At 57.0% G+C, this 25,825-nt stretch overlaps 9 protein-coding genes across 9 annotated transcripts; 5 read left to right on the forward strand and 4 right to left on the reverse strand.

Annotated features, from left to right (window-relative positions):
• Window positions 1-512: 512 nt before the first annotated feature.
• Window positions 513-1,599, forward strand: MYCTH_2300121 (uncharacterized protein). Its single transcript, XM_003661056.1, has one exon. It carries the CDS (start codon window positions 690-692, stop codon window positions 1,482-1,484), a length of 795 nt encoding a protein of 264 aa, XP_003661104.1. The 5' UTR covers window positions 513-689; the 3' UTR covers window positions 1,485-1,599.
• MYCTH_2300124 (uncharacterized protein) lies at window positions 1,600-3,103 on the reverse strand. The gene is made up of 2 exons (XM_003661057.1): window positions 2,746-3,103; window positions 1,600-2,663 (listed from the first exon to the last, which is right to left on the reverse strand). Exons 1-2 carry the CDS (start codon window positions 2,769-2,771, stop codon window positions 1,715-1,717), a joined length of 975 nt encoding a protein of 324 aa, XP_003661105.1. The 5' UTR covers window positions 2,772-3,103; the 3' UTR covers window positions 1,600-1,714.
• Window positions 3,104-3,683: 580 nt separating this feature from the next.
• On the forward strand, window positions 3,684-5,025 carry MYCTH_2300125 (uncharacterized protein). The gene is made up of 5 exons (XM_003661058.1): window positions 3,684-3,841; window positions 3,899-3,932; window positions 3,995-4,112; window positions 4,174-4,448; window positions 4,550-5,025. The coding sequence occupies exons 1-5, from the start codon at window positions 3,831-3,833 to the stop codon at window positions 4,577-4,579; spliced, it is 468 nt and encodes a 155-aa protein (XP_003661106.1). The 5' UTR covers window positions 3,684-3,830; the 3' UTR covers window positions 4,580-5,025.
• Window positions 5,026-5,568: 543 nt separating this feature from the next.
• Window positions 5,569-7,758, forward strand: MYCTH_2077028 (uncharacterized protein). The gene is made up of 2 exons (XM_003661059.1): window positions 5,569-6,047; window positions 6,110-7,758. Exons 1-2 carry the CDS (start codon window positions 6,042-6,044, stop codon window positions 7,190-7,192), a joined length of 1,089 nt encoding a protein of 362 aa, XP_003661107.1. The 5' UTR covers window positions 5,569-6,041; the 3' UTR covers window positions 7,193-7,758.
• Window positions 7,759-8,057: 299 nt separating this feature from the next.
• On the reverse strand, window positions 8,058-11,095 carry MYCTH_2314411 (uncharacterized protein). Its single transcript, XM_003661060.1, has 7 exons — window positions 10,779-11,095; window positions 10,170-10,479; window positions 9,947-10,020; window positions 9,760-9,844; window positions 9,476-9,682; window positions 9,146-9,406; window positions 8,058-8,933 (listed from the first exon to the last, which is right to left on the reverse strand). The coding sequence occupies exons 1-7, from the start codon at window positions 10,812-10,814 to the stop codon at window positions 8,557-8,559; spliced, it is 1,350 nt and encodes a 449-aa protein (XP_003661108.1). The 5' UTR covers window positions 10,815-11,095; the 3' UTR covers window positions 8,058-8,556.
• A 4,183-nt stretch (window positions 11,096-15,278) lies between these two features.
• Window positions 15,279-16,538, forward strand: MYCTH_2124828 (uncharacterized protein; the record flags this gene model as incomplete). Its single annotated transcript, XM_003661061.1, has 3 exons — window positions 15,279-15,526; window positions 15,797-15,967; window positions 16,250-16,538. 3 exons carry the CDS (start codon window positions 15,279-15,281, stop codon window positions 16,536-16,538), a joined length of 708 nt encoding a protein of 235 aa, XP_003661109.1.
• A 1,230-nt stretch (window positions 16,539-17,768) lies between these two features.
• Window positions 17,769-19,254, forward strand: MYCTH_2314413 (uncharacterized protein). Its single transcript, XM_003661062.1, has one exon. It carries the CDS (start codon window positions 18,040-18,042, stop codon window positions 18,826-18,828), a length of 789 nt encoding a protein of 262 aa, XP_003661110.1. The 5' UTR covers window positions 17,769-18,039; the 3' UTR covers window positions 18,829-19,254.
• Window positions 19,255-19,310: 56 nt separating this feature from the next.
• Window positions 19,311-22,059, reverse strand: MYCTH_2300136 (uncharacterized protein). Its single transcript, XM_003661063.1, has 2 exons — window positions 21,609-22,059; window positions 19,311-21,510 (listed from the first exon to the last, which is right to left on the reverse strand). The coding sequence occupies exons 1-2, from the start codon at window positions 21,969-21,971 to the stop codon at window positions 19,435-19,437; spliced, it is 2,439 nt and encodes an 812-aa protein (XP_003661111.1). The 5' UTR covers window positions 21,972-22,059; the 3' UTR covers window positions 19,311-19,434.
• A 469-nt stretch (window positions 22,060-22,528) lies between these two features.
• MYCTH_2300138 (uncharacterized protein) lies at window positions 22,529-25,825 on the reverse strand. Its single transcript, XM_003661064.1, has one exon. It carries the CDS (start codon window positions 25,626-25,628, stop codon window positions 22,761-22,763), a length of 2,868 nt encoding a protein of 955 aa, XP_003661112.1. The 5' UTR covers window positions 25,629-25,825; the 3' UTR covers window positions 22,529-22,760.

Genomic DNA, 25,825 nt, shown 5'->3' on the forward strand with positions numbered 1-25,825 from the left:
AGACACCTCCCTGCTGCATTAGACTAGCTCCCGACAACTGACAATATGAACCTAGTGTAGAAGGGTGATTTGAAAATGAACACGATCCGTGGCCTCGCTCGTCCCAGATGCTTCTTCAGCATTTCCGTCCGTCTTGACCGAGGAACGGAGTTCTTTGTGTTGGACAGGTCTGCGGGGTACGAATTGACGATGGATGCGGGGCGCCAGCGAGATTCATGGCGAAAGATGGTATCATCGGGAGGAGAAAGAAAGGAAAAAAGAAAAAACACCTTTATAGAATGATGCGAAGGTTAGTTAGAGATGATCGGAGAAAGGAGTAGTAAAAAAAAAGACAGAGATGACGATGGTCCAGGGATTTTATTCCCAAAGCAATCAGGCTGCTACTGCTGTAATTAGGTATATGCAAGAGGCCCCTTATTATGCGCTGCTTGTTGTCTGTGTTCTGCGGCGGGCATGCCGTGGTTACCGCGCTGTGCGCGGTCTCCCCGCCCACAACTGCAGCTTGCTGTTACAGGCCTGCCATCACTCCGAAATTCCAACCCCACCAAAGTGGTCGACACCAATCGGTTCTGAGCCCCCGAATCGCCAAATCTTCGAGGGCCTTGCAGCACCAATAACTCTCCCCAAGAACCAGCCATCGTCAGGCTTCGTCTTGGTCTTCCCTTTAGACCTTAATAAACCGCTCAAACATGGCCGCCACCGACGCGCAATTTCCCCTGCCAAAAGTGCTCACCTACCCCGCGTCGACCCCGCCATTACTGGTTACGCAAGGCGCGGAAGGGCGCCTCTACAAAACCACACACCTCCTGTCTGACCGGCCGTGCGCACTCAAGTACCGCCCGCCGAAGCCATACCGGCACCCGATCCTCGACTCCCGGTTGACCAAGGCGCGCATCTCGTCCGAGGCCAAGGTGCTCGAGAGATGCTGGCGCGAGGGCGTGCCTGTCCCTGCCGTCTACGCCATGGACCCCGCGGCGGGCTGGATGATGATGGAGTGGATTGACGGGATCCCGGTGCGCGTGGGAATCAACAAGTTGCTGGGTCCAAGGCCGGAGGAAGAGGCCCTGCCCGAGACACACGAGGCACTCCTTGCCGACTTGATGAAGAGGATCGGGGCTGCGATCGGCGCCCTGCACAAGACAGGAGTAGTGCACGGGGATCTGACGACGAGCAACATGATGCTTAGGCCAAGGAAAAGCGGCCAGGCCGGCGGAAGCACTGGGAACGAGGACGAGGGAGAGGCGCTCAATGGGGACGTGTTCATCATCGACTTTGGGCTGGCGACGCAGAGCATGTCGGACGAGGATCGTGCCGTGGATCTTTACGTCCTTGAGAGGGCGTTTGCGAGCACACATCCAAGGGCCGAGAAATTGTTCGCCGCGGTGCTTGAGGCGTACAAGGAAACCTTTAAGAAGGCATCCTCCGTTCTGATAAAGCTAGAGGACGTCAGGATGCGTGGGCGCAAGAGGAGCATGCTGGGATAGTTCCCGAGATGTAGAAAAAGATACCCAATACCTCCAAGGGGCCCAAGGATCCAAGAGAAAGAGACCTTCCCGCTTTGATTCGCTATGCAGCGTGTCTGTAGAGCAATGCCATAACCTCTTCCCGTGCTCCGTTCCCAGATGCGTGTAACTATATCAAAACCCCGCCCTTACCCTGAAAACTCCTGGACAATTTCATGCCTCCCAGCTGTTGCAAACAAAACATTTCGGACTTATTCGTCCACCAGTTCTGCGCCCGCAAAATAACCCTTATTCTCAATCACTCCCCGGTCCCGAACGACGGCCGTGTACTTTATCACCCATTGCGGCGTGAGATCGCCCTGCAGGCCGCCGGCGCCCGTCTCCGGATCGGCCAGCAGGCCGGCCCCGCCAAGCCCCTGCCCGAGGAGCTCCCTCAAGGTACCCTTTGGGAGAATATCGGTGCAGTCGCTGTGGACCAGCAGCTCGATGCCTTGCTCCTTTGCCAGCTTCGTCAGCGGCGGCGGGACATTGCAGCAGTCCTTGATGTTGATCTGGTCGACCGCGGGTCGGACCTGAACCCTCGGAAGGAAGCGGGAGAGCTTTTCGCTGCCGAACTCGGCCAGGCCGAGCTTCTTCGCCAGTCCGGCGCGATGCAGTTCTTCGATGGCCGGCCAGCTCGCAATCTCGTCCTCGTCATTGCCCTGCGCCGCGTTCTTTCGGTCCGCCTCCCACTCGCAATCCCCCTCAAACGACATGCCCGGAAAGGACACGATAAGTAGGTCGACAGCGGGAGCGCGCAGTTCCCTCAGGACGTGTTTCAGCGCTTCCCTTGCGTGATGCGACCGTTGCGAGACGGGCGCGCCCGGGAGGAAGAAGAGCTTGGCCGTTATATCGTACTGCGCAGGGTCCTCCTGCAGGCCATGGTCGCCCCTGTCGATCGCGGGCACATACAGCACGCCGTCTTTCTCGGCCGTCCAGAGCGACGCTGCGGGGCGCCCGCCGGTGCCATGGTTCAGGTCGACGCCGCCATTGGCGCTGCCGTTGCTGTCGCCGTTTGCATCACCGTTGCTGTGCGCTACTTCGGCCGCGTAATCTTCCTGCGCAGCGAGGAAGTTGCTCCGGAGCGAGTTTGTCAGCTCGAGATTCAATCGAAACGCGCCGGGCTTACGGATGATGGAGGGGCCGCCCGAGACAATGTTTCTGCAATCCTTAAAGGTCAGCGGCGACTCGGACTAAGAAACTCGGACTGAGAATTCCACGTCTCGGCGGGGGTGCCAATTACCCAGTAGAGAGGATTAATTTAGTCATTGCTGCTACACCTTGCTGACAGGGAATATTCTCAAAACAGCGACGAGAGAAAGGTCAAAATTAGTCTTGACGAGCCCTCTTCCCGTTTTCTAGTGGGGTTTGAGGTCGAAGGGTTGCCCGGCAATTATTAATGATTCGTGAGCCCCGCCTACCGAGGCCGTGGACGCTTGCCGCCGCGCCGCGCGGTCGAGAGTAGCAAGCCAGGGTTTGGAGAACGTGTCTCGTGGGTGTTCCAAACTGGTCGAATTCAACATTCCGGGCCGCGGCCAGTTGCGGGCACCCTGACGGGAATAAGTATGCGCATGTCAAAGGTTCTTCAGATTCCTCCCGCGCTTTCTCGGATGCCCAGTGTGCGGGGGATTACTAACGGAGACGGGTCGGTATTGTAGTTGCCTACTACTAACCTTTTTGCCGGACCAGGCAGAACCGGCGCTATGGCATGAAATTATGCCTTTCAGTGCGTGGGAAAGGCCACCTCCGTGTGGGCACCTCCCGCATCGCGTCCCAGCTATGGCCATATGAAATTCACCGTATTCGCGGCGCAACTGAGATCCAGATAGAGGCTTTCCTTGGATCAGTTGAGCCGGGCTCCAATGACCGAGCTGGCTACATTATTGCTATCGCCGCCTCCAGGAGCGGGTTTTGTGCCGGCCAGCCAGAAGGGATGTCACTCAGGTCACGGCGAGTTCCGATCACGGCGGCATTGGGCCTGAGTTCCTCTTTGCTTATTATTCCTTTCTGATACTTTCAAGCTTCGTTGACCATAAAGTACTACGGATTAGTGAACAGATTACACCCTAGAGACCGAAGGCTGTAAATTCAGTTGCGGGAGGCCCCACCAGCCCCTCGCGCTGCTTTGACGGCATGGTGCCCCTCCAGAGTGGGCCCGTGCGTTTAGGTGCTGTGCAATTACTCAGACAGACCCCTGTAGCACAATTCTCGTGGCCAACCCTGTGAAGTGCGCAAACAATTTGACCGTCCATTGCGGTGGTTGAGCTCACTCCGCATCTGCATCGCTGGATAGTATCTTGCTGCCAGTGAAGCACGGCCTGCTTCATCATGGCAATCAAGTAAGTTTTTCAGTGCTGCACCCGCCTGCATACTCGAGCTAACCGACATGCCGCTAGCTATCTGATTCTCCTCTCTCGGCAAGGCAAAGTGGTCAGTTATTCGCTGCCCTCCCGACTTGGGGTCAAAGTACGACGAGGCTTACTCCGTTTCAGCGTTTGGCCAAGTGGTTCACCACTTTGTCGCCGAGGGACAAGGCCAAGATTGTGAAAGATGTCTCACAACTTGTCCTAGCAAGGCGGACACGGATGTGCAACTTCCTCGAGTACAAAGGTGAGTGCGTCACTGGCTTTGGAACTGTTGCTCGGGGAGCTCGAGCCGACTCGGCTTCCAGATACGAAAATCGTCTATCGCCGATATGCCTCGTTGTTCTTCATTGCCGGCTGCTCCTCCGATGACAACGAATTGATTACGCTCGAAATCATTCACCGATATGTTGAGCAGATGGACAAGTACTACGGCAACGTCTGCGAGCTGGACATCATCTTTTCTTTCACCAAAGCTTACTATATCCTGGATGAACTTCTGCTGGCGGGAGAGCTCCAGGAGAGCAGCAAGAAAAATGTTCTTCGGTGCATCTCCCAGCAGGACGCATTGGAAGATATGGAGGTTGGTACTCCTTTTTCTTTCCAGGCTTGCCTGATTGGTTGCAGATGACTCCCTCTCGTCTTTTCATGGCCGCGGCGCTGACGTGCCGACTTCCCACTCAGGTTGAGGACGAAGTCACAAAAATCATGTAGAGGAACAGCGACGCTGGACCCTTATCGATCCTCTTTGTCTGCTTGGCGACGACTGCTCGAGTTCTGCGGTGGACGATATCGTTACTGGTGCAATGACTGATTCATATTGACACGTGCGATACAGGAGATGGAACAGATCAAGAACGCACTCAAGGAAGGGGGTTTTTTGTGACCTTTGCCGCAGTTGGATGATACCACTCTGACGGCAAAGCCGAACCGACAAGCGACGACATACAAGTTCGAGGTGACACGGCGTTACGGGCATTACTGGCGTTACGGGATTGAGCGGATCGCAACGACGCTTGGAAGGCCCTGCCTTACGAGACAAACGGTGGAAGGGGTCAGACTACATATACCCATCAGGAGGGAGCAAACTCCTTTCGCAGTATTCGCAGAATCTAGATATGGGCATTGTAGATAAAGAGACCACCAGTGCTAGGCCTATTAAAGGCCCAGCGGAGCCGCGCGCAGCATCGTAACATCTTCAAGGGGGCATCGCAGCCACGCAGATGGAAGTTCAGCGATCAAGGACCGACTTCCTCCTCTCTTCTACACATCCGACGTCATCCGATCCTGCCAGCACAAGCGCCTACTCTTGTCGCACGAGCTATCGCCGCGTGGGCGAACGGGAATGATCGCAGGTCGTGATCCAGGCTCTTTTAAGGTTGCTCCCTCAGCATTTAAAAAAATGAATGCTCGTGGGGTTTCTGGGCCATCTCATTCGTTTATCACTCACAGCATCAAAGCCGGAGCAGTGCTGCGAACCTTTTTGCGAGAAGGGGGGGGGGGAGAGGGGTTGCCGATCCCGTCCATAGACGTGCTGTTCTCGAAACCAGGATCACGCTAGAAGCTAGGCCGGGCCAAGACCGCCTCTGGGAGAGATGGGCCGCGGATGTGCAGGCTTGCGACACGAGGCTACAGCCGATTGCGATTCATTCATGCGCGCCATGACCGACCGACAACCGCCCCAGCTGTCGCAATCCATTCGACTCATTTGCTTTCGTCACCTCGTCTCCCGTCAATCACCCCTGTCGCCCATTCAACCTCTCGACTGCCCACTCGTGACTCCATCGACAGGCCCAGAGCCCTCCCCGGGCCCATCGCATCCTGGCGCCCACCCCACGTTTCTTGGCTCTGTTCACCCCTTGGTTCAATGATTGCAGCCAAGCTTGCAAACTTCCCCGCTGATTCCAGTCGACCGCCTCAATAGCACCTCCAATCATCGCGCCGGCTTTTCCAACGCTGACTTTCGTACACCTTCAACATCGCGAAACATCGCGTTAAACATCACCTGGTTTTACGGGCATCAGCGCCTGGGTCTGAGAATCCCTGCGTTCTGTGCGCTGCAAGCGACGTGCCGCACACCGACGTCACCGCCCATATCTGGATGATCACCCCCGAATGACCAAGTGGCACGCCCCGCAACCACCATACTTTCGTGCACTCAACCTCCGCAGCAAAGATGAAGGTACTATCCATGAGCTTTCTACAACATCCCAGCGGCAGACTGGCTTACCGAATCCCGATTAGTACCTATCACTTCCATCATTTGACGTAGTGACGAGCGCGCTCAATTTCGACACGCCCGACTGCCATGTCACAGGCAGCTGCGACCTCTATACGACCAAGGCTGCCGGTTCCGACAAGAAGCTGTATAAGAACATCCAACAATCTCTCCAATCGCAGCATGCCGCGCTTCTCAAGTTCGGCGCCTCCCTCTCGCCGCCCCAGCGTGACTCGATGGCTGCGAGCCTCAATCTGAGTCGCTCCTCGCCGTTCGGGTCGCTGGAGGAGATCTCGAACCGGCGCACATTTGCCTACCTAATTGCGACGCTGAACGCATCACACCCGGACTATGACTTCTCCCACGTCTTGCGACCGGCTGACTTTCAGCGCGAGCGGGTGCTCCGCCGAGTCATGACGCAGATTGACAGCACACTCAGCAGCGTCCGGCCCACATCGACGCTCCTCGACGTCGCCATACCACGCAGCTCCCCCGCGAAACCGACCGACTTCAATACCGGCGTATCGACGGCTCCTCCATGGGGCCCGCAGATGTGGGCCATGATCGACAAGGAAATGAGCCTCAAGGACTGCACCGTCTTCTCATACCAACCAGCCGATGACCCGTTCGACGAAGAAGAGGGCGCCATCTGGGCGTTACACTATTTCTTCTTCAACAAGGCGCTGAAGAGGGTATGCTACCTCTATGTCCGGGGAGTACCCGTCATGAGCCACAGCCCTCGGGTGACGGGGCACTCTGCCATGGCGCGCAGGACGAGACGCAGCCTGGCTGGACTCGCGGACGACGACGTGGACGACCTGGGCGCCAACAAGCGAGCTCGCTACTGGTTGGGAGACAAGTTCGCCGAACGCATCACAGCGAGCGACGATGACATGGACGACGGTTTAGTCTGGAACCGCGACGCTGACGGCGATGTAAACTGTCAATACGACGACGATGACGACGAAGAGGATGACGAAGAGGGAGAAGATTTTGCCATGGACGTCAGCGAAGAAGAGGAAGAGGATGACACCCAGCGGAGGAGGAGTGGGAGCTCCATCAGAGGCGTTAGCGAGGATATCGCTGCGAGGATGGAGATTGAAGTCTGACCAACTTTCCTCCGACACTGAATCTCTTGCCAATTTGTTTGGCTTTCTTTGCTACTCCGTTGATCGGATCCTTGTTGTCATTTTCTCCTTTCATTATTTGCTCTTGGAACACGGGCTTGCCACGTACTCGGATATCTCTTTTGCCGTTTTCTTTTGTCAGTTCTGTTTCGTCTGTTGATGTATCTGTGAGTATTTTATGATCAGCTTTCAAGCCACGTCCGTGCTCGGACGGGCTGCCGATATATGGAGCGGCTTTCTCAAGTTATGGGGCAAAATTGGGTCGGGGTCCCTGATCAGATTCATCACCGGTCAGGCAGGTGGTTAGGTAGTGAGTTGTCGGGATTTTACTGCCTTGGGGGTGGGGGAAAGGGGTGAATGGGAGATTGGAGGGCCGCATTGCTCTTTCTGGAGTCAAAGGCTTCTGGGTCGAGGTCGTGCGTAGTGGACGCTGAGAACCAAAGTTCTCTTGAGCATTGTCACTGATGCTTTTATTGTCCTATCATATATCCAACGATTTACGCTAAACAACCCTGCGTATCTCAACAATGATTTCGTTGCCGATTAGCAAATTGTCTAGCGGACCGATGTACCTTTTCGCTTCAGTTATTCCAAGTGACTCTTACGGCGTATCGAAGCCCTACAGAACAGAGGGGAGTTGCTGCCGAGCTCTTTGTTCGGAATCAGGGACCTGATGGGAGTGACTGAACAGCTCGGTCTCAGGTGCCTCACAGTATGATATCAGTACTGGCCAGATCCCGTTTGCTTAAAATGTCATCTGTCGTCCGAGTAGAGCAACTACAGGAAGATGTACAGCACACAGCACGGCAGCATCACAATGGAATGGAAGCAAGAGGAACTAAGGGATAAACGCGGGAGAAGATGCAGACAGCGATAAAATTGACCAAAAAGGAAGTCTCTCAACAAATGAAGAAAGAAAGAGAGAGAGAGGGAGGGAGGGAGAGAGGGAGAGAGAAAGGGACAAGCAGGCTAGGGGCGCAAGATAGGACCGCCAAAGTAAGCACAATCCGAGCATCCCAGCCCCTTCTCCTCTCCATCACAAAGCCAGCCTCGAAACACCATTCCTTGCACTGAAGTTTCCCCTTCCCATTCCTCTCCGTGCCCTGATGGCCCGGCCCGACCCCATCCAACCCATCCAGCCCATCCCACCCATCCAACCCCCTAGACCGGCATGCAACCATGAGATATGTGCTAGGCTGGTTTGGTACGGCTTGGGTATGGTATGGTATAGTATGATCATCATGCTTCTTCCGGTAAAGTTGGTATAAAAGAAAAATCTCGTGTCTCGGGGTTGTACCTCGCCCGCCCCTTCCTTTCCGTCACAAAGTTCCGTTCAATCGTCATGCCTACCCACTCTTCTGTTTATCCGCGCTGTTGTTCCCGGGCGCCTTTGTCTCCGCCTGCGGCTGCTCCGGTTGCTGCTGCTGCTGCTGCGATGATGACGAGCCAGTATCCGCCGGGGTGTCCGCCTTCGCCTCCGAAGCATTCCCCCCTTGCAATGTGCCTTTGGAGACCTGGCTAACAAGGTCTTTGTCCTCCTCCGAATTGTCAAACATCTCCGTGTCGTCCGAATCGGTCAGGACCTCGGTGCCATCCCCCAGGAAGATGATGCGCCCCTTATAGCCGCCGATACCAAAGCTCTTGCCCTGCTTTTGGTCCTCAAGGTCGTAACCGCTGTCGCTCTCGTCGAAGTTGTGGTGCACACCTGGCCCCCTGAACTCGGCTGTAGTTGAGGAGAGACGAGCATTAGTGACGAGACTAACCAGAAAAGGACCGGCAACTTCGAAGGACAAGCGGCGTTACCGACACACCAAACAGAGCAAGCGTCGGGGACCAGAGGGGAGGAAAGGCAAGTATATCGGACTGGTAAGGATAGAGGGAGGGAGGGAGAGATGGTGATGACAACTGCGCTTCAAGGGGATGGCGTATCCCTACCATATTCGGGAGGAGCACAAGGGCCATCACCATTGGCAACCCGTCTGGCTATCTCCTCGTACCATTCCTCCTTGGTCCGGCCTTTGAGGAAGCCAATGATGATCATGGTCATGTTGTCGCAGCCCACACCGCCTGTCTCTGAGTTGGACGCCAGGCAGTTATCCATCATGTTCTCGCAAATCTTGTCCAAGTCTTGCTTAGCAGCAATCCCGCGCCTGACGAACTCGATCACGGCCTGAGAGGACTGGCAATCCCAGATACCTGGCAGAACATGCGTGTCAGTAGTGATGCAGACGTGTAGGGGGTTTGGGAGTAGGCTAGCTAGTTTACCATCGCAAGCAATCACGAGGAACTCGTCGTCGTCGGAAATTTCGTGCACCACGACATCGGGGTAGGCTGTGACGATCTGTTGCTCTGGTGCGAGCTCGGCGCTCTTCTTGAACTCGAAATCTCCAATGGCTCTCGACAGGGCGAGATTTCCGTTGACGCGTCCGAAGTCGACGAAACCGCCCGCAGCCGTGATCCGTGCCTTCTCGCCTACAGCCCCACGCAGCACCTGGTTAGCAACGAGGCGCTCACTCGGATCTCGGCAGAGAGTGCGGTAGCCGTCGCACCTTCATTTTGGGGCTTGTGGTCGAATGACAGAGGTTTGGCTCGGCCTTTGACGCCCAAAACGCTCCTCGAGTCGCCGGCGTTTGCCTACAGCATCGTTGTGTGGTCAGCAATGTCTGACGAAGTGAGCGCGCGGGATGAGATTGGGCCCCCCCAGCGGAAAAAAAATTGCGGGAGGGGGTAACCAACAATGTAGATCTTGTCATCGGTGATCAAGCCCACACAAGCAGTGCAGCCCGAGACCTCCTCTTCGTATTTGGGATCTGCTCGAGAAGAAGTATATCAGTGGTTGTCGTTGCTAGTTCAGACGATATACCCGTGATGGTGGTGGTGGGGGCCGGCCGCAAGGGCCCTGGCTCTGCCACCCCGCGAAATCCCCCGAGAACTCCGGGATGACCGGGCATTATCATACCGTTCAAGATGGCTCGGTCTGTGGCCAGGAAGCCGTCCTTCAGGGCCTGTTCGTAATTTCCCGCCTTGAAAGTGTCTTGCTTTGCAACGATGCGGTGGATGTTGTCGCCGGCGAAGAGAGCGACATTACTGCCGCCGTGACCATCGAAGACGCCGAAGAAGGAGAGTTTCGAAGGGTGCTCTTTGGCGGCCTTGGGGTTATCCTCAAGCAGGTTCAATACGGCCGTATGCGCGTCTTCCATGCTTATGCGCCAGCCCTGCATGGCCGACAGGCCGTAGAAGAGCCGTTCGTCCCCGCCATGAGCTGATGTCTAGAGAGGTAGCGACCGCTCTGTCAGCGACCATTCGGCTCTCGAGGATCGGGTCGGAACACCGCAGAAGGAGCCACGAGGGAAGAAATAAAAAATATCGACGGCATCGACTGAGCGAGTACGGCGGCGCGAAATGGAGAGCCCGGCCGCGAAAGCAAGTTCGGCAGAGCGACAGCGTGCGGGTCGCGAGGCAGGGAGGGGCAGCCGAGCAGCCACGGCGCTCGCTCCAGGCAGAACACGCCCGACAGACACAGCACACGGCCTGGGCCCGGCTCGTCAGGGAGCAAAAAAAAACGTACCTTTTCGACAACGGGCTCAGAGAGTGTCTGGCCCATGGTGATGTGGTGTGGAAATGCGATTCGGCAGCAGCGCAGCTACCAGTGGGGTGGAGGGGTGGTTTTGGTCGTGGGAAAGTGAGTGAAGGGCAGGCAGAGAGACAGCGATCGAGCCGAAAAAAATTCTCGGCGGCTGTGCTGAAGCTGAGTAGCTAGCTTCGTGAATGACGTTGAACCGTATGGATTGGTCACGCCCCTGGTGGAATTTGATGTGTCGTGGTGCAACCCCGCCAAAGACTCTCCTCGCCCTTTGTGCCTCTCTAGGTTTCCCTTCGGTCGCCGGTGCCGGTTCGCTGGGCGGTTTGTGTTGCTCGTGCACGGAGCAAATTCAAGTGGTGGTGGAGCGGGGTTTGGCGGGAGCGGGCGGTGCCTGCGACGTGCTCGTTTTGGCGTGGCAACCGAGCCTGGGCGTGATCGTGCAGCGCTGACAAGGCGAAGCAGACGAGGGTTCCAGGGCCGGAACGGGTTATCGTCCGCGCTTAACAGCCCCCAGGGTTTGTAGTGTTTGCCAGCGATCTACCCCCATACCAAGTTCATCCGACTCGGTGAAGAAAGAAGTATACGCCTACAGTGTGACCAGTTTCTCAGAGATGCCGGGTGTTAGAGAGAGAGAGCTAAGCTTCCAGCCCGGCAGAAATGCCAGCAGCTGAACTGGCCTGTTCGGGACGCCAGGCACATTTACTTACTATATCCTGTACTAATAGGCAACTGAGAAGGATCCCGATATCAGCGGCTCTTGCTCTTCGTTGCGTGTGGCAAGGCAGAGAGCGCTTTTGAGGGCTTCAGTGGGGTTTGCCTACCTAACATCTTGAAGTTACATACACGGGGCAAATACCCTTTCCCAATCTCCACTACGGATGCAAGTGTTTACCGAGTATTACCCTCCCTCTCACGAGTACACTTTCCCACCTAAACGTGTTCTGCTAGGTACGTGTTTGTACGTACCTATGTCTTCTATCTGCATACGTAAACAGTAACTTATATGTGTTAGATGTAAGGAAGAAATAGTGGACACTATGGCAACGATACACTCGTGCCTCGGGTGATAAACACGAAGCCATGATAGGCCCCACATCCTTGCGTGATCGTTGTCTGCGCCTGCGACCCAGCTTTCAGCCAGCGAAAGGTCTGGCCGGCTGTTCAATTGCCAAATCGGGCTGCCACAGTGTGCCAAGATCGGGGTGGGGGGGAACTCCTGGAGATCTCCTGACGCAAATCACGGGAAACAACAGCACATAAGCCTCCGTACAAAAGTCTCTCTCCATCTTGCCAACAAACGGGCACGTCTGTCACCGACCGTCACACAATCAATTAGAAGAGACTAAGACAACCCACGTAAAGAGATGGAAAGAAAACAAAGAAATATTAGAAGACTAAGAATATACTTATTCATCTGAGTGGAGATTGTCAGATCAAAGACGCCTTGTCCAATCTAAATTGATTGCTACACCATCGCCGGAAGTAAAACACCCCCTGGTTACGGCGCTGAGCTAGGTATTTCGGACTCCGTACATCTTGACCCCATACTCCTTGTTGATTTCTTGGTGTGAGGCTTATGAGAAGGCAGCATACTTCTACCGAAATCACTCGAATCGCAGCGACAATCCCCCTGATTGAATCTCCTGTGTCCGTCCCGTTCATTCCCGCTCACCGTTCCTTCCTCGTCCAACCAACCGAGCCAGAGCTAGATAGAAACCGAGACCGCGCTACCGATGCCTCTTCCTCCGCCTCCTTCGACCTCTCTCCCTTATTGAATGTGTGACAGCGCCAGAGAAGACACAATGTTCTCCTCTAGGACCTTTATCGCCGTTGCATATCAGCTTGTGCCGCCATTGCAGATTTTGGAGACACCCGCGAGGATCCGCCGCCACCATGTGTCTTGGAGCCGTGCGCGGGACGATTCCCCATGCCGAGAGAACTTGGAACGGGTATAGTCGAGCCTGCAGTCGCACCGCCCGTGTGGAGACGTTCTGGGATCAAGCCCGCCCCCCCCCCCCCCCCGGGAAAAAAAAAAAAAAAAAAGATTCCGCTAGTCGTTGAGCCTCTCCTGGTCGGCGGCTGATTGAGGGAAGCTCGGCCGGAGAACTCGGTGAGGAGAAGAATGTCAGGCTCAAGTGTTTCCAGGTCGTCTGCATCGCTCCCTCGAGCCACAGGAATACTGGTGTATGATCATGCGTCCATTTCGGAAGATCGTCAATCAGCTAGGCTGCTCGCTCGGTCTCTACATACACCTGCCACCGGTGCCGTACCTCTCTCTTCCTGTCCTTCACTCTTAACTGAGAAGAGTCTTCCTCTCTCGCAATGCAGACGAGGGATAGGGAGCGTCTGGAGAGTCTTGCCTCCGCGGCACAGCGGCCGTTGCTGGGGTAGATCCGGAGAAACTTGGCCCTGCAGCCCGTGAATATCGTGCCTCCTCTCGGTGATGGAGCTAAGGGAACTACTTACCCTGTCCCTGGTCCATGGTCACGATATGGTCAGAGACACGCCGAGGACATTCTGTAGGGCCTGATAACGTGGGACGAAAGTCGAAGGGAAAGATTTTTCTCTGGGGCAATGACAAGCGTGAGGATATTTTGTGCATAGAGGCTTGTTTCACCGCCGTGGACGTCGACGGGGAATCCCGTCAGTGTTAAGTTGTTAGAGGAGGTATCGCGGAGTATTAGGGCGAGTTCGGTCGACTGGCGGCATCGGAAGGAACACCCGTACATCTTTCATGTGCTATTGTCAACAAAGAGCCGGCGGGAAGTGCGAGACGGGAAGCTATGACGGTGCTAACGGGAAAGGAGGGTCTGTAGTCAATCCTGACTGTGCCTCTTAATTCTGAGGAGGACAACACGGCTCCGCGCGCCGCATTCAGAACGATCGTAGTCTGGTTAGCTGCGAGACAGTGAACACCCACGGCAATATCGAAGCATATCGCCCCCGCGAAGCCTATTATGTCGGTTGCAATGAACCGAAAGGAAACGCTGTGATGGCCGTATGCCTGAACTGGCGGGAGGTGTCTGACCACTGAAGTGAAGGATGGCCGCATCAAAGGATATCCAAACAGGAAGCTGGGGTGTCATCAGTCATGGTTGCGTAATAGCTCACTACGGCATCGGACAGCTTCGAGAATGTATGGGTGCATCCGGAACGAGAAAAGCTCCCCAGGGGACGACAGAATCGCGGATAGACGAGAAAACGTGTCGAAATCGAAGGCTTTCTTCCGCAGAGGCACCTCAAGCCGCGGGCCCAGGTTCAACAAGGACCTCCGGAGTTGTCCCTAATGCTGTCGGCCCAGAGGTATCTGCGGCGACTAGACTCAAGAAAGACAGAGGGTTCACACCTCACGGCTCGGCATCGTCTGGCATAAGAGCCCCCGGGCAACCGCCGGGAATCGCTGTCGATTGAGAGCCACTCCGGAGGTTTACTGGAAACGACACCCCGGCCTGGCGGCAGAGAGCCTTTTTACAAGAAGCAAGGAGACCATAGCCCAGGCTGCAACCATAATACCATGGTCACACGCACTCTCTAGGTCTGGTTAACGACCCAGAATAGGAGGTCCCTGTGGCATGGACAGCTTTGAGAACCCGACAAGAAGATACGATGACAACGAGTGAGGGGAAGAGAAGGACAGCATCTCAGAAGAGCTTCACTAACCGGCATGGTTGGGATGTTCAGCCGAAAAATAGTTGGCTGGCTGTTGATACGTACAGAAACCATAGATTGTCCCTTGCCTCTTTTAACCTTGCGCATCCGGTCGCGAACCTGGCCAAGGAGTGCTCCCAGCCTTCTAATCTGACGCCCCTGACGTCGCTTCTTCTTTCTCAGGGAGTACCTTATGATGGACGGACCCGGCAACAACACCATCGGTGAACTATGGCGACAGGAACTTTGTAGAGAGAGAATCTCGTCGATCATGAGGATTTCAGTCGTGGAAGAGGTGCAGAGCTAGGTAGATGGCGGACAGCATAGATATTGCTCCCAAGTGAACGGCATACCTGCGTCTCACTGGGCGTGCATCTTCATACCTGCCGGACCACATGCTGAATGGATATTCCAGTAGCAACCACCAGGCACCTCGGCGGGTAGAAAGAAGATGGGTAAAGAACAGAAAGTGGGAAAGAAGACAGGGCCAGTCAACCCTCGTGACAGAGATCTGTTATGTAATGGGTGCAAGACAGAGATAGGTATACGGCAGTTCCAACTGCATGGCGTCGCATGTTCGACGATTCAGTATGGACGTGTTGGTTCTTCACATGACGACGCTGCTGCGGGGAGGAGGACCCGCAATCGAAGAAACGGATAGCATAACGATTAAATGTGGACTCGGTGGAAACACCGAGACTCGGTGGGCTGGCGCAGCGGCACACCGGAGCGGGCAGGCGCAGCCCAACCGTTCCGACGGAACTTCACAAAAAATTTCGACATCCGACCGCCACCCTCGGGCTCTCTTCTGCCCGACCCCTCGGCAACCGCTGCGCAATGGACGACAAGGAGAGATCGCCGTCGCCCGAATTCTCGCCACTTGCCTTCGGCGAGGACCTCGCACCGCTCCCGGAGTACAAGGCGGCAGGAACCACAGAAGTGGACTTTTCGGGCCTCCTTGGCGAACCACTCAAGCTCCATGAAGACCTCAAGTCGGGATGCGGCGGCCAGCTTTGGCCCGCCGGCATGGTGCTGGCCAAACACATGCTGCGCTACCATCGGGAGAGACTGCAAAGCGCTAGAATGTCAGTCCTGTTCTTACACTTTTGACCAAGGCCACAGTTCCGTTGCTGTAGCTCGCATCGCCCTGTTTCTTCCATCTATCTAATCTTGTAGATTTTTCCCCTTTTCTTTTCTTTTTCTTCTTTTCTTTTCTTTTTCTTTTTTTCTCTTTTTTTGCGGGGGATGAGATGATTTTGACTTATGATTTCAATTTTGTTTGTATTTTTTTCTTGGTGCTGTGAGGCGATATGCTCCTGCACTTGAAAGCGGCTGACCGATCGTTTCATTGATAGACTCGAACTCGGCGCTGGCGGCGGGGTTGTTGGGCTCACTGTGGCCAAGGGTTGTGCCAGACTCGACCACCCATTGTACCTTACCGACATGGTGGAGATGGAACCGCTGATGCGACAAAATATCTCACTGAACGGACTCGAAGACCGGGTCAAAGCAAGAGTGCTCAACTGGTGAGTGCTGACAGCTTGTACTGTGCCTACCCTGACATACCCCACACACACACACACACGTACACCCCCCATCCATCCCCTCCAGGTACATACATAACATACACATCGTGTGCACTTCCCCGCAAAGTGCCAAGCGCAGTTTGTGTGAATGGCTCCTGCTGCTAGCGGATCACCCAGGCTCAGATCAGAAGAAAAACAGTGAGGTGTCGTACCCTCGTCAGTTGGGCGAGCCAGGGTTGTGTCTTGGACCCCGTTATGTTCTGACGCCAGGTGTCGATGTAGGGGCGAACCGCTTTCGCAGGAAGTTCTCGAACACAAGCCCAACATCATCCTCGCTGCAGATTGCGTCTACTTTGAACCCGCTTTCCCACTGCTTCTGCAAACTCTGCAGGACTTGTTGGCAGTGGAACCATCCGCCACCATTTTCTTCTGCTTCAAGAAGAGGCGTAGGGCCGATATGCAATTTCTGAAGGCCGCCAGGAAAACCTTTACCGTGACTGAGATCGAGGACGAGGATCGACCTGTATTTAGCAGAGACTGCTTGTTCCTTTACACCTTTACCCGCAAATAATGACTCGAAACTCTCCCAGATCATCGATGACGCACCTCGAATCTCGGACCGAATGCTTGGGGGAAGGCGAGAGGCAAATAGGCCAATGCCGGCGAGGGCTCGAACGCTCGACGGGGGCCCACAAGGCGCAGCTTCAACGGGGATTGCCCTACGAAGTACTCCGTACGCTAGGAACACGTGTGCAGCGCCGAGAAGTCGGGTTTCGATCAGAGAAGCCCCAACGACCCCGCGGTCCCACACCACCCGAAGCCAGCCCTATAACGCACGGCGCGACACATCAGACTCGAGCAAACAATGGGGTTTGGATTGAACCCTTGTGGATGTCGACACTGCCAAGTGCAAAATTGTCGCTGCAAATCTATTGGATCACGGCTATGAAGAGAGTAAAAACGCATCTGCCGGAAAATCAGCCGCCAGGCATGTCGAAGAACGGAATCTCTCATGGCTTGATTACGCAGTGTGGTGCGTGCTGTGGGTGTCGTACCCCAAGTCTTGAGTCGTCCCATCCCGTGCCGGCAGTTCTCGGATGAACGGTTTCATCTGTCCAGCTCCCACGCCGACTCCATACTCCACAATCGTCCTCATGGGATGGACAACGCTCCAGCGCCCACAGAGGTCGCCACCCTGACTCTGTCAACAGCCGATCGAACTCGTCAGGCACGCAGGCGAGTTGATGTGGTCATGGAACTTGCTTGGGAGCCTGGCCAGTGGGCCAGACCAAAGTGTTTCCGACCGGCCAAACGTCCCATTGGCTGGGTTGGTTTCCGCTTCGGATGACCGTGGGCACTCTGTTCCTGGAATGACAGGGATGTGGATCTTTCTCGTTGGTCGTGCCTTGCAGCCCAGCTGCAAGGAACGGGCCCCTGGCGCTATTTTGGTTGGCGAACCTCGGACGCGCCAGGCTCAGCGCCACTAACGAAGAGGTGGGAGCGCTACACGGTACCCCTGCCAAGCCTGTTTGCCCGCTACCCTTGAAACGCACGGAGATGAGCTGAGCCATGTGGCTCAGGGGATGGTCTCTCTTAACAGAGACTGAGAAACGCCACCGTACTCCTGCAAGGGGTCGGGATAGTGGGACGTCAAGTCAGGGCAGACCCACGAGCTCTGGCTCCAAGAACAGTCCAGGCTTCTTCGTCCAGTCCACTCTCGTTTTGTGCCGCCAGTCGGACAACTTTAAAAGTCCTCCCTGCTCCCTCTTCTCGCCGGTTCTTGATCCTCTTGTCTGTACCAACCACCAGCAACAGGCAACATTCATTCCTTTCATTGAACTGGCTCAGCGAGCCCAACCTTCCTTTTGGCAGTTTTGATCTTCGGCACCGCGAACAATCACTTTTCCGCACGACAATTCAAGAGCATTCGACCCTCATTCATTGCTCTTTACCGGATTTTGATCTACTTTCATTTTACGTTCTGATACACCGGCTGGAACACCACGCACGTGTTTCCCACGCGGCACAGCATTCACATCAGATACCCGCCAAGTTAGACGCATTCAATCATCATGAAGTCAACTGTTTTCGTCGCTAGCCTCTTGGCCTCGCTCGCTGCCGCGCAGCCCCACGGCCACGGCCACGCCCACCAGCACCGCAGGAAGGAGCACAGCCACAACAAGCGGGGCGTGGTCACGACCTGGGTGACCGAGACGGTTTACGAGACGGTCACCGCCTACGTTGACGACACCACCACCGAGCTGGTCATGCCGAGCACCAAGCCGGCCAGCACCACCTTCTTGACCTCGACCACGCCCGCGGCCAGCCCGGGAGTCTTCATCCAGGAACCTGAGACAAGCTCGACGACCTCGACCAGGGTGCAAGCTCCCCCGACGTCGCAGGCGCCGCCGCCGCCTCCGCAGTCCCCATCGCCCAGCCCCGAGCCAAGCCCCAGCACTACCAGCGTTGCGGCGCCGCCTGCGTCATCGTCCGCACCGCCCACTGAAGCTCCTGGCGGTGACGGATCTAGTGGATCAGGCGGCCAGGACACCCGCAGTGGTGAGATCACTTATTACGCCCTCGGCATGGGCTCCTGCGGCGTCGATGACAGCGGCAAGGACAACTCCGACAACATCGTCGCTGTCTCCTCGTCCCTGATGGGTGCCCAGTCCAACGGTAACCCCATGTGCGGCAAGACCATCACCGTCAAGGCCAACGGAAAGACGGCCCAGGCCGTCGTCCACGACAAGTGCCCGAGCTGCGCCCCCAACGACATCGATGTTTCCGAGAAGCTCTTCCTCGAGCTCTTCGGCTCGCTTGATCTTGGTCGGGGCCAGGTTGAGTGGTACTTCAACGAATAAGCCCTTCATTTCCTCATCTCTTCCCTTTCTTTTCTGAGGGCGATATCCTCCCGGGTGGAGTTGATTTCCGCGCATTCCGGGACAGCGGCGAGTTGGTGATTTGGATGATCTCATCCTCCCAACCGGGCGTTATGATGTGATCCCAATTTGCTCTGCTTTACCAGTTCCAGACGTGGTGGTACAAGGATATACCCTTTCTTTTTTTTCTCTCGGAGGCACAGAACGGCAAAAATCACAGCTACATTTCTGGTACATCGTTTCTTTTTTTCATCCGGATCGCTCCTAGGCATGGAGCCAGGAAAACAAACAAAATGGAAAACAGGGCGCCGGTATTTTCGTCCGGCTGATAGACTTCTCATTCGTTGTACATATTTTACAAAGAAACAGCGCGGTACCGAAAATTGGACTGCTCATTTACATGATGGCACCTGACTCGCTTGTTTGACGTGAAAACCACAACTGTCGAACCGATGTGATGGTCGTGACACCCCATGGTAAATTCGAGGCATTTTCGAGGAATGAATCATGACTTGACCTAAGCTTGCCCTCCTACAGTCGTCATTCGATCCCCCCTTTTACTAGTATCTCCATAGCTCGTTCATGAGCTCACCGGTTAAGACTCAACAGCCCCTCAATGTACCTTCTCGTATCGACGCCGATGCCTTGCGCCAGGCGGCTCGCCCCTTCCGCCCACCCCGCCGAGGCACCGCCGCCGACATACGACGCCGCGCCGACGCTCCGGACGCCGGCGCCGGCGCCCTGGTCGCTCGCTCGCCGGACGAGGAAGATCTCCTTGCCCACCGCTGGGCCGCTGCCGCATCCAGATCCATCCCCGTCATTCGCGCCCTCCTGACCCGCATCCGACCCGCCGGGCGAAGGCGATCGCCTGTCCGCCCCGGCTGTTTGGCCCTGCTCGAGGACGCGGCTCCAAACGACCCACCACCCGCGGCTCGTCTTACAAGTCCGCTCCAACGCACCCGCCTCCCCGCGCGAACCGGCAAACATGTTGAGGATCTGATTGTGCGTGCTGAGCGCTTCCACGCGGGTCCAGGGTGCTGTTGTTGGCGAGGATTTGGGCGGCGGTGGCGGCGGTGGTGATGGGCCAAAGAGCCCTCCAGGGGTGGAATCGGCGACAAAGACCGGGTCGGGGATGCTGGGGATGGTCGAGTGGATTGTGAGTGTTTTGGGATCAAAGACGAGGTCGTAGATCTCGCTCTGGAGCGACGCCGGAAGGGGCTTCTCCGGCCGGTAGGCGGTTGAGCTGAGGAGGGGCTTGTGGAGGGTAGTGAGCTGCGAGTGGAGGGATCGAGAGAGCTCTTCCCAGCTGGGGAGGACGGTGCCGGTCGGCTGAAAAAGCAGAATGTATATGAAGGGTCTGTGTATATAGATGACGGGACGTAACTGGGCTGTCCTTGGCTGTGAAGTGTGTGGGGCGTCAGGGTCCGGCGACCGGGCATTGTTCGGATCCCTCTGTCTGGAGACTTCGGGTTCAAGCTCGACTGTGACGGTCCGCGGCGTTGCTGGGCCACCCTGTAATGGGCGGTCTGGCTGCTCTGGGTCTGCCTTTGGCTCCTCTAGCCCAAGCAAGAAGTAGCCATCATCAAGGGCTCGCGAGGACTCCCGGCCGAGCGCATCTTCAGCAGCGGCCGAGTCCGCCGCTGATTCATCGCCGGCGTCTGAGTTGCTTGGGGGGCTGGTGGTTCCCAGAGACCAGTACGTGCCGTACCCAAACTTGAGATAGCTCAGCATCTTGTCCATGCCACCGGCGACTTCGCCGCCTTCGGCCGAGGTTTTTGTGTGGTCATTCCGATCCGCCTTGCTGGCGTCACCGCCCGTTTCCGGTTCCCCAGGCTCACCCTTCTCTTTTTTCTGAGTCTTACTACCCACCCCAGAAGGGGACGCTTTGGCGACACCGCCGCTCCTCTCGCCCCGCCGTCGTCTCTTTACCCGTGATCCCGCCGCTGCTGGAGCATCAGCAACGCCATACGCGCTCTCGCCCCACGTATACACGTCTTCCATCCAGTCAGTGACCGCGCGCAGTGACCGCCTCGAGAGTGCCCCTACGCCCAGAAACACGGCCCCATCCTCCGCACCAACGTCGGTCCCTTGCCCAAGCCACCTTTGGTGCTCGCTCCCGCCGCTCCCCGCACCGCCGGCATGCCATGTCCTCGTTCCCTCCTTCTCGGCCGCGCCCGCATCGCCAAACCTCCCGACGACCAGATCGACCAACCCGGCCACCGCTCCTCCCGCCATCCCCTCGAGCACCTCGCGCTCCCCGCTCCCCCTGTCCTCCTCGCCGACGCCCATGCCCAGCTCACCGGAGGCGGCGACCTTGATGCCTCCCAGCACGTCTCGGGCCGGATTACCGTGCAGCAGGACGTTCCAGGTGAGCAGGAAGGAGTCCCAGTAGCGAGCCAGGGCAACGCCGAACTGTGGGCGCGGGAGGGCGGAGTAGAGGGCGGAGAGGGAGGGGCCGTGGTGCAGGAGGAAGAGGGCGTGGGCGCGGAGGAGGTCGCGGAGCAGGAGGGCGGGCGGCTTGACCTCACGAGCCGAGTACTCGTACTCGGGAGGACGGGTTTGCTGAGGAGCAGTGCCGCGGGCTTGAGCCGGCGGCGGAGATGAGGTGGGAGGGGTGGCTGGTGTCTTGCTTGGCGAAAGGGGGAGGCGAGTGAGGTCGATGGACTAGTTTGTTTATTTAATTCGTTCATGTCTCAGTGCGAGGCCGGCCATGATAGGTAGAGAGTACGGGGGAGGGAGTGGAAGAGGGGAAAAGAACTCACAGCGAGAATCCACCAGCCCGGTTCCAGCTCATGCAGCACCACGCGGGCGCGCTCCGTGTCGATCGAGTCGACGGCTTTGCCACCGGAAAAGCTCCTGGCAAACTCAACCATGCCCTGGGCGAGGCCTATCTGCCTGAGACGCTCGTTGCGCTCCTCGCTGGAGATGCTGTCGGTTGGGCGGCCGTCCTTGGCGGCGCGCAGGAGGCGGCGGCGTTCCTTTGCATTCGACAAGGTGCTGGCCGAGGCATAGTAGACAATCTGGTCATCGACGGTCTCGTCGGTCGTGCCCAAGCTGGGGTTGTAGATGGCTAGGAAACCGAGCTGGGCCGGAACCACGCTGGATGTCCGTAGCGCGTTGGCCATGCTCGAGATTCGCGTAGTATAGACACTTTAGTAGATAGTGATTGCTAATCTCATCAGTCTGCTGTTTTGCGAGGGTCGATTTCAATGTGGATAAGTGTGTTTCGACGTTTCCTGTGCTATTTCCCACGGCAGAATGGTTGAGAATACTTGTTACATTGCAGGCAGTGCCCTTATCTTCATATCTCAATTTCATTTGACGCCATGCCTTGGTTTGTGTCCTCGTCAAGCGAACGTGAGGATTGGTTGGATGTTTGTTTGATCCAAGTTGAGTGTGGAAGCAGAGAGTTCCCCCACTCTGGGAAATTGTTAAGAGGACACGAAGATGCCTTGAGCGCACATGATGAAGAGTCTCGGGGGAAGGAGCGAAGTGGGCTGGAAAAAGCGGTAAGTCTGAAACAAAAAAAAAAAATGACATGAAATGAATTAAAACTCGTTCTTGACCTACTTTCTCTCCCTTTTTTTTGAGTTAGCCAATTTATCGTCTGAACAGCATGATCGGCTGTGGTTCATTGCTAAGATTGGGGTGAACCAGTGGGTGGCACAATGAGCCCCAAATCGTTCTTTCATCGAAAAGACTAGCGTGACATTATGACCGCTCAATTGAAGGCAACGGGAGTCATGGCCAAGTAAATTGAGTTGATTGCCTCAGGATGCTATGATGATATACATGCCCCATCTAATGTTATTCCACGGTCTATAGTCACAAGCGTATTTTAACTGGTTCCCTTGCCAGCTTTTTTTTCTCGCTCTTTCTTACATCCGGACTGACTTGCCTTTCCTTTTGAGGTCTCAAAACCTGCCAGCAGCAGGCTGCCCAAGTATTCCTTGTCCTCCGTAATGGTCTGGGCTCTCAACCATGCTGCAGAAGACCCTCTCAATTGTCGTTCCGTCATTCGCGCCGTGGTTGGACTCTAGGGCCCCTGAGTCTGGCGCTCTCTCGCAGTTCGCTCTCTCCGAGGTTGCTCCTCCAGACCCATCCACTTTAGGGTTCTCTTGATATGTCCAACGGACATCAATGATTTCCCGGTCCGCGGACTCGTGATCATTGTGCGACACGGCGGTAGTCATCTCTTCCTCCTTCTCCTCCTCCTCCTTCTTCCTTTTCTCTGCGAGCCACCTCAGCAGGCCATTTTCGTCAAACATCGGCCCTCTTCGTTTCGCTATGGGTAACCTGACGGGGTCTAAGTCAACCTGCAATGCCTTGTTGCGCGCCTCATCGTTGTGCGCCAGTCTGTGCAAGCTTCTGTCGCGATCCAGCGCCTCCTGCAAAAAGTCGCCGAGCCGGACGGACGGTACGAACTGCCGGGCCGTCTTGGACATGGCTCTGGCGTAGAGCTCGTACTTCTCCGCAGCAGTCAACAGCAGCGTCTGTTGCGGGCCGGTTCCCCCCCGAGCACCATCGTCTGAACGAGCGTTAGGCGGGGTGTCCTTGATACCCTCTGCCGGCATATCCGCCCCGGCCGCCGCCCTGCTCGGGTTTTCAGTCTCGTGGTGGATGTCCTGGAAAGGTGAAGGCTGTGTCCCAACAGGTGTTTGCGAAGAGCCCCGCGGTTCGTTCTCCGGGGAAACCGCGCTGACGTTTGCATGAGGTATGGTGTCACCGTTCGAGGGAGCCCGAGAGGTGACAACACCGGGCGACATCTTCCAGGGTTCCTCGATTTGACCGCTTGTCGCTCGTGGTTGCTTCTTGAGCTCGGGACGGCTATCCTTGTAGTCGCACAGCAAGAGGTTCTCCATAAACTCCTGTCTGGTGATTGCACAGCGACGCGGCTCCTCCCACAAGCCTCGGATCCGGTCCGTGAGGCGCGTGGACTCCCGTTCACCGGCAAGCACCTTGGTGCCATGCGCCTGCATGCGGTGGTTCGTCATGCCGACCCTGTGGGCGTACCGCCAGACGGCGCCGAGCAGGTGGGGTTTCCTCGTCTTCCGGGCCAGCTCGTAGAGGAGATGAAACGTGGTCCGGTCGGCCACGTGGTGGCCGCGCTCGTCGAACATGCGAACGAGGTCAACGGCTAGGTCGACCTTCCTCTGATGCTTGCAGCGCGTGATGGCTGTGTTGAGCGATATCGTGGTGGGTTTGCTGTGCTCGCTCGCAAACATGTACTCGAGGAGCTGCCGCAGCTCGCCGAATTTGCTATGCTGTCCAAAGACGTCGAGATATCGGTTGGCGGCGCGGAGGCCGAGCCGCCACTCTGGGCCGTAGAGCTCGCGCAGACCGGCAATGAAGGCGTCGAAACTCTGGCCCTGCTGGATCGCGCGATAGGCGTCGTGGTCAGCCATGATCCCCGACACCCCGTTCACGACCGTCGGGTCGAGGAAGAAGCTCTTGGTGTCCATGGCCTGCAGGATGTACCGCCGGACCTCCTCGGACTCGACGAGGCGAAGAAAGAGGAGCCATGTGCCGAGGTTTGGCCTGTACCCGTGGCGGACCATTTGGCTGACGGTGCTCTCAAAGGCGGGCAGGTTCTTGGACCTGACCGACGTCTCGGCCATCAGGTTGTAAGTGTCGGTGTCGACGCGCAAGCCCAGTTCCTCGGCTCGGTTGAAGAGCGCCTGGGCGTCCTTGACATGGGTTGCGCCGGCCGCCGTGAGGTACCGAAGGGCCAGCTTAAGCGCCGGGAGCGACACCGCCGCGGAAGCGGCCGGGTCGTTGAAGACCGCGTGTAGCAGCCGCACCACGGTTTCCTTGTGCGTCTCTCCATCTGGGTACAGCTCCCGCGCGCGGCTCGCGTCCAGGTTGCCCATAATCAGCGCCGCGACGTACTGCTGAAACGCCTGGGCTGTCCACTCGCCGGGTCGCGGGATCTGGTCCGCCCTCACGTTGAGCCTGTAGGGCCGGCACGGGACCGACATCTGGTGGGGAAGCACTCTGGTCGCCGTAAAGGCCGAATCGTCCAACCCTTCGGTGGGGGGCTGGCCCGCCTGGCTGCTCTCCACTCCGGCCTGGAGGAAGTCGTCCAGGTTCACTACTGTCACTCCCTTGCTGACCTTCAAGATGTCGTCGACCGCAGCCGTCATGGCGGTCGGCCGTCCGCTGAGGACGATGTAAGGGTCGAAGGGGGCCGCCTCGTCGGCGGGTCGGTACAGCGTCATGTCACAGTCCGTCCTCGACCGGATGTTCCAGAGGTTCCGCTCGTGATCGGACAAGAGCAGCGCGACCGAGTGCTTCGGGATGACGACCTTGATTCGACCCTGGCGTTCGTGTGGGGGGGTCCATTTTACGAGCTTGTTGAGCACGGCGCGCCAGTCGCCGCCCCGGCCCGGCGGCCGGCGTTGCTCGAGCCGGAGCTGCTGCGTGTAGGCGCGGTGATGCTTCAGCAGTGCCTCCCGGTTCTCGCGCTTGTCGGGGTACTGCGTGACGGGCTTCACGACGACGGAGCCATAGGGGTCGTGCGGCCGGACGGGGACGCGACTGAGGCGGTCGACGAGCGACGGCGGCGGGCGGGCCGAGGCGGTATCGGTATCGGCGGACGGCTCTGTAGGAGGACGGAGGCGCCTCGCGGGCCTTGTCTTGTCGGAGGCAGTGGACTGGGCGCGGGCGACGAGCGCGGCGTAGCCGACAAAGGGCGGGTTCCTCGGCGCAGCGAGCGCAAATCGCTGTTGGATGCGACCCTGGGGCGAGCACGCTCTCCATGGCAGCGCGGAACCTAGGGTCATAGCTATGGTCGGGGCATGTCTGTGTCGTTTCAGCCGGTTTGCTTGCGCCGTTTCCGGGTCCCGGGCTGGCGCAAGGTTGCTATGCTGCGGAGGTTACTGCAGGCCGCAGCGCTCATCGCCCTGATCAAAGAGATTCGGAACGCGATGGTACGCTTCAGGGACTTTTTTTAGGGACCCACTGCACACAGCAGTTCGGT

This window comes from Thermothelomyces thermophilus, chromosome 2 (genome assembly GCF_000226095.1).
Source record: "Thermothelomyces thermophilus ATCC 42464 chromosome 2, complete sequence".
Classification (NCBI taxonomy): Eukaryota; Fungi; Ascomycota; class Sordariomycetes; order Sordariales; family Chaetomiaceae; genus Thermothelomyces; species Thermothelomyces thermophilus.

Excerpts from the sequence above, each read along its gene's own strand:
- MYCTH_2300121 (XM_003661056.1), top strand. The coding sequence starts at position 690 with ATGGCCGCCACCGACGCGCAATTTCCCCTGCCAAAAGTGCTCACCTAC.
- MYCTH_2300124 (XM_003661057.1), bottom strand. The coding sequence starts at position 2,771 with ATGACTAAATTAATCCTCTCTACTGG. Across the intron at positions 2,664-2,745 it reads AAATTAATCCTCTCTACTGG|AAACATTGTCTCGGGCGGCC; the intron begins GTAATTGGCACC and ends TAAGGATTGCAG.
- MYCTH_2300125 (XM_003661058.1), top strand. Across the intron at positions 4,113-4,173 it reads CAACTTCCTCGAGTACAAAG|ATACGAAAATCGTCTATCGC; the intron begins GTGAGTGCGTCA and ends CTCGGCTTCCAG. Across the intron at positions 4,449-4,549 it reads ACGCATTGGAAGATATGGAG|GTTGAGGACGAAGTCACAAA; the intron begins GTTGGTACTCCT and ends CTTCCCACTCAG.
- MYCTH_2314411 (XM_003661060.1), bottom strand. The coding sequence starts at position 10,814 with ATGGGCCAGACACTCTCTGAGCCCGTTGTCGAAAAG. Across the intron at positions 10,021-10,169 it reads AGACCGAGCCATCTTGAACG|ATCCCAAATACGAAGAGGAG; the intron begins GTATGATAATGC and ends CTTCTCGAGCAG. Across the intron at positions 8,934-9,145 it reads TTGTGCTCCTCCCGAATATG|CCGAGTTCAGGGGGCCAGGT; the intron begins GTAGGGATACGC and ends CCTCAACTACAG.
- MYCTH_2314413 (XM_003661062.1), top strand. The coding sequence starts at position 18,040 with ATGAAGTCAACTGTTTTCGTCGCTAGCCTCTTGGCCTCGCTCGCTGCC.
- MYCTH_2300136 (XM_003661063.1), bottom strand. The coding sequence starts at position 21,971 with ATGGCCAACGCGCTACGGACATCCAGCGTGGTTCCGGCCCAGCTCGGT. Across the intron at positions 21,511-21,608 it reads CGGGCTGGTGGATTCTCGCT|TCCATCGACCTCACTCGCCT; the intron begins GTGAGTTCTTTT and ends TAAACAAACTAG.
- MYCTH_2300138 (XM_003661064.1), bottom strand. The coding sequence starts at position 25,628 with ATGACCCTAGGTTCCGCGCTGCCATGGAGAGCGTGCTCGCCCCAGGGT.